The sequence below is a fragment of the Amia ocellicauda genome, chromosome 2, assembly GCF_036373705.1.
Source record: "Amia ocellicauda isolate fAmiCal2 chromosome 2, fAmiCal2.hap1, whole genome shotgun sequence".
In the NCBI taxonomy this organism is placed as follows: Eukaryota; Metazoa; Chordata; class Actinopteri; order Amiiformes; family Amiidae; genus Amia; species Amia ocellicauda.
Genome location: NC_089851.1, coordinates 4,834,405 through 4,840,404, shown reverse-complemented (window position 1 = coordinate 4,840,404; position 6,000 = coordinate 4,834,405). Strand labels below are relative to the sequence as shown.

Below are 6,000 nucleotides of genomic sequence, written 5' to 3'. Positions count from 1 at the left end.
AGGATTGCCTCCTCTGAGGCGAGCAATTTTCCATCTCAGGAGTGTAACTAATCAATAATTCTGCCCATGACAGTTAATTTAATCATAGTTATTTCGGGGGGATTACACGATGCGGTGTGGAATGACTGCAGCATCTGGTCCGTAGATGTCCAACAGTTTGGCATGGAGATTCCTGGGATGTATCGGGGCCAGATGCTGGGTGCCAAAGCTGGTGTGGAAATGTTTTAGTCTTCCAGACTCCGACGGGCCAAAGGTACAAGTGTCCATTCTGCAGGAGTGTCTGGTCAGCCTCCCATTTCTTGGTTGATAGCTGCCAGACAAGCAAATAGATTGACTGTGGCCCCCAAGTCCTCTTGTGTGTTTTATTTTCATTATTGCTGGAAAAAGAGAGCAGAGTGTGTAAAGAGGGCAGCGGTGTGTGATTTACGAGTTTGCCGAGGCCTGCTGCTGCTCGGTGTGCTATTGACAAGGGCGATGTAAGCGTCTACACCCTATTCATCAGAAATCCCACATGTTGATGAATTGAGCCCATAAAAAGGGCTCTGTCCTCGGCTTTCTCTGCACTTGATGCTGAATGACGGTCTTTTCAAATGATTTCAACATTCAATTTTTGGCTTTCCCAGTGCTTAACAGCTAGACTGAAGCTTCCCCTGGTCTGTCTGCAGTCATGACATTGATTTTCAACTTAAAGGCAAATTAACAACAGAGACTATTGGTTTATTGGAATATTTTGTTACTTTTCACAACCCTAAGCCATTTCTCCAGCCAAGGGTCACTCTTGTAGTGGGTTAGCTGTCCTCTAAGTTTCAGAAGCAGTACTTATATTTTACTTATGCTACTACTTTACAATTAAACCAATACATGAATACAATGTTTTCTACAACAAACAAATGCATTTCTAGTTATAGACCCTTGTCCAATGAACTGTATACAACCTTCAGATAAAGGGATGGGTGTCTCTACTTTATACCATCTATTAAATCCACAATACTATGAACAGACTTGTTTGGTCTTAAACTGTATCTGTCAGTGCACAGTTTGCATCCCTCTAAATGCAGGAAATCAATCAAGCCTTTATTAAAAACTGAAAGACAAGTGTTCTAACATCTACAAGTATACAATCGTACATTGTGCCCCAAGAAGAACACTTGTGCGCCACTAGGAGCATTTCTGAAATGCATTGTTACAAATGTGTAGGAAATATTTACATTCTTTAGTTGAGGCCTTTTGCGTGGCTAGAAAAAACACAAACTGTTATAACTATTGTTTGCTCACTGATTTTTTGGACACATTTCTTTTGGAAAAATAACAACATGGGAACCTACATGACTGTTAGCAATCTGAAGCACATCACTCATTTATTATGTCCAAGGGAACATTAATATACATATTTTATGGGGGACTGAGGTCGATATTATTTCCTATAACATATATTCTAAAAAAGCATACAGTGTCTTGCAGCTGTCTGCTGAATTTATTCTTTTCTAATGACTGACAAAAGGATGCATGGATAACCCACTGATTTAATACTACTTATTCTTATTCTTGTCAATTCAGGTGACCGCAATCGAAAGGATTCTAATATCTGCAGTAAAACAATGAAGACGTGGAAGTTTGGGTCATTAATACTGGTTTTGTCGTTGCCTCTTATACTTGGTTCTGTAGATGAAGACATTCGAGCTGGTATGTGCTGTCAGAATTGTATATATATTTTTTAAGCCTTTACAAAAATAATGTAATGCTTGATTTAAAACTAAACCATTCTATAATACATTGCATAGCATTCTATTACATAATTTAATATAACATGTTGTAGTAATCATTTATTCCAGGTAATGTTATTGTAAGTAGGTGCATTATGAGGTGATATTGAGAATTGTGTAGTTTTCTGAATCTTTTCCTCTATTCATCCTTGCTTTCCATTGCTATATCTTGACAGTTTTTATTTTATTCTGTACTTAATCTTCAGATCCTCATTCATTCATTAGATCTGTAACCACAATGACTTTGTCAGATCCCAAAACATGCTCTACCCTGTACTTAATCTTCAGATCCTCATTCATTCATTAGATCTCGAACCACAATGACTTTGTCAGAATCCCAAACATGCAAAGCCCCCACCCAAAAATTCAATAGCGACCACATTGACCACATCTTGGTTTCTTTGTTTAAGCCGGGGGAAAGAGGGCAAAGATTAAAAAAAACTGATTGAATGTGTCTATTCAAATGACATGCATCGCTCCCTTTCGTCTGATGGGAACGAGTCTCATCCCTTCTGACCCGATCCACATTAAACAAATGCCTTTGTATTTAGTAAGCATTTTAGACCACTAGTTTCCAACGTTTTTCAAGTCAACCACTACAAGAATCGAATGCTTTGCAGTAAATAAGTTCCATGAGTTTCTAAAGACGTATTGCTAAAACGTACATGGCAGGAAGTCTTTTACAAAAACATCCTATATGATACTGCAAGAGTTTATAGAAAGTACTATGGGACTGTACAGAATATGTATAGGAGGTTCTGTGGAATTCTATACATTATTTTCATTCACAAAAGACTCCAAACATGATGTTTATAATAGTTCTTTAAAGATGACTATGATGGCTGCCTTCTCTAATTTCCTGTTTTTAGGTTGCAGAACAGCAGTGAATGATTTGGTGTATATCATCGATGGCTCCTGGAGTGTGGGCTACTCAGACTTCGACACCGCCAAAAACTGGCTCATCAACATTACCAGTGGCTTCGACGTGGGCTCTCAGTACACACAGGTGGCAGTTGTTCAGTACAGCGACACCCCCAGACTGGAGATCCCTCTGGGTAAACACCAGAGCACTCAGGAACTCATCCAGGCCATCGGCAGCATTAACTACCTCGGAGGAAACACCCAGACCGGCCGGGCCATCAAGTTTGCCACCGATCACGTTTTCCCGTCGTCCCAAAGGACCAACACAGCCAAGAACCGGATCGCCGTGGTGGTGACGGACGGGAAGTCCCAGGATGATGTGGAGGATGCTTCGGTGGAGGCCAAGGCCGAGAACATCATCATGTTTGCGGTGGGAGTGGGCACCGAGATCACCAAGTCTGAGCTGGTGTCCATCGCCAACAAGCCCTCTTCAACCTACGTACTGTTTGCAGAGGACTACACCACCATTGACAAGATCAAGGAGACCATGCAACAGAAACTTTGTGAAGGTAGATCTTCTAAAATGTTGATGTGTAGGGTTAATAGAAATGTGTCAAGGCTGCTTATACCTACCAAATGTAACTGGAGCACATTGCAGTGGTGGAGATCATGCACGTTCAGCCTGGACACGTTTATGCTGAGGACGTTTTCTTCCAATGACTGTGCACAGTTCTAGTGTGGTGATCCCACAGCCCGATGTGTTGATCGCCTGCCCGACTCGGGCTGTGGGACCACCACACTAGAACTGTGCACAGTCATTGGAAGAAAACTGCACCGCCAGGGCCAAACCATAGAGTTCTGCTTAGTCTGCAAGAAGCAGAGGAAGACAACAGATCTCAGTATTCAACTTTGAAAAGCTGTTACTGCAATTAGAGTAAAGCAAAACAAACTTAAAACTAACCGATAATGGATTTAACCCACAAAGCTCTAGCCAAGTTATGAAGATCATCCCATGGGCACTAGCACAGCTATCTGCACTTTAGAGGGACAGGACAGTGGACATGTGCCAGATGCGGTATTTTACTTGTCTAAGGATGGTCCTGGTCAGGGAAGGAACAGAACAAACTCCTGGCCTTTTGTTTCCTCCAGAATCAGTGTGCCCCACCAGGATCCCCGTGGCCTCCCGTGATGAGAAGGGTTTTGAGTTGATGCTGGGTATGAAAATCCACCAAAAAGCAGAGAAAGTACAGGGATCTCTGGTGTCCAAGGGAGCCTTCCTACTTAGCACCAAACTGGACATCACGGAGAACACAAGGTGGGTGTGTTCTTCTCCGTTCCTGTTAGATCATCCTGGGTGTCAAGCAACGCCCATATGGAAGAACCATATATTAAAGAAATATGCAAAAGATCACACTTAAAATATATTGCATAATGCTTGCTCACTTCCTCACCATTAATTTTGAGTTTATTTGAAGCAGGTTGTCTGGGTAGAGATCTCGAGATGTAATCAAGAGCCAATCAATGGCATCAACACAAGATTTATACGATTTAAATTGCTATATTAACACGGAAAAGATAAATTATATTGAGAATAAGTTCAGATAAGGTACAGGTTTCATGTGCTTAAACTAAAAGTGATTCTAATGTTCTGTAAAGAGGCTTATAGCTCCATAAATATCAATACATATAATTTATTCTTTTCAAAACAAGAATATCCTGCACATAATCCTGCACTGTGCTATAAATTCCTCACTGTGTCACTGGATCCCTTTATTCATCCTTCCTTTTGTTATTTTGGTTTCTGTAATTCTAGAGACATATTTCCGGAGGGCCTTCCTCCATCCTACGTGTTCGTGTCCACCCTTCGATTAAAGTCGCCAACCAACAAAGAGAAGTTTGACCTGTGGAGAATTGTGTCCAAAGATGGCGTTCTTCAGGCAGCGGTGACCATCAACGGCGGAGAGAAATCGGTTACCTTCACGACAACCAGCATTAGCAATGAGATCCAGACCATCGTTTTTAACAATGGACGTTTGAAGGTTCGTCAAAGGCCCACTGATCTCTCGCACACACACACACTTCTGTTTCTTCCATTTCTTATTATTCTATATTCTTATTCTCTTTCTTCTACTTCCTATTTTTATGTGGAAGCTCATTATTTAATTCAATATTGAATTAAGTGTATCTGCAGCTTTCAGTGAAACCATTAATTGGCCAGGAAAAGTTCAAAACACTAAAGCATTCAGCTCTTTTATTTTTGTTTTCGCAATTTCCCTAATTTCATTGGATACCCTTAGTATATTTTATCTGGACATTATGGCCAAAAGCTACAGTGCAGCAAATATTCAATTTTCCTCTTTTCTGGCTTCATATGCAGAAGAAAACTGTGCTTTGGCCGAGAATGAATTAAGCATTTCAACTCGCCATGACATTTCAATCTGACCGACTGTCACAAATCTACCTGACCAGGTCTTACATTTCCCAGTTTGTTCCAGAAAATGCTGAGCTTAATGATTTGGACAGTTTGAAAATCAGAGTTGATCAAGGTCTCAACAATGATGCACTATTTGACAGCCAATATTGAAAGAAAAAACTTTGTAAGGTCTAGACAAGGATAATTCTGGCCAATGTTTTAAACTTTAAATGCATCCATTGCAGTTTAACACCACACCATTTTGCACAGTGTTGTTGCACTGCCTTTGTGACTCGTGTTTACAGTGCTTTAGCAGAGGTGTATGTGTACTGAGGAGCTAGTCTGACTTTGCTGTGTTGTGCTTCAGAAACTCTTTGATGAAGATTGGCACCAGCTTAAGCTGCTGGTTCAAACGAAGTTCATTGCCTGCTTCCTGGACGATGTTCGAGTTCAGGAGAAGCCCCTTGAGCAGGTCATTCCCATCTACATCAACGGAAAGACTCAGGTTGCCAAGCGAGTGAAAAAGGAGGCAACTGTACCGGTCAGTATGCGGGGGGAGAGCCATGCAAACTACATAGAACACAAGAACATAAAGTGTACAAACGAGAGGAGGCCATTTGACCCATCATGCTTGTTTGGTGTCCATTAATGTCCAAGGATCCTATCCAGTCTGTTTTTGAATGTTCCCAAATTGTCTCTTCAGACACATCGCTGGGGAGTTTGTTCAGATTGTGATGCCTCTCTGTGTGAAGAAGTGTCTCCTGTTTTCTGTCTTGAATGCCTTGAAGCCCAATTTCCATTTGTGTCCCTGGGTGCGTGTGTCCCTGCTGATCTGGAAAAGCTCCTCTGGTTGCTCTCCTCTGAACTGCCTCTAGAGCAGCGATATCTTTCTTGAAGTGTGGAGCCCTGAACTGTCCACAGGATCCAGATGATCTCTAACTAGTGCATTGTACAGTCTGAACA

The 6,000-nt window shown here is 41.5% G+C and overlaps 1 protein-coding gene across 1 annotated transcript in view; it reads left to right on the top strand.

The window, feature by feature from the left end:
• The first annotated feature begins 2,601 nt into the window (after window positions 1–2,601).
• The window catches only part of LOC136712261 (collagen alpha-1(XXI) chain), a 41,277-nt gene continuing 37,878 nt past the window's right edge, over window positions 2,602–6,000 (top strand). The window contains exons 1-4 of the mRNA XM_066688717.1: window positions 2,602–3,193; window positions 3,774–3,939; window positions 4,438–4,663; window positions 5,405–5,578. Coding sequence (XP_066544814.1) covers window positions 2,602–3,193; window positions 3,774–3,939; window positions 4,438–4,663; window positions 5,405–5,578 — 1,158 coding nt within the window. The remainder of the gene's footprint in view (window positions 3,194–3,773; window positions 3,940–4,437; window positions 4,664–5,404; window positions 5,579–6,000) is intronic.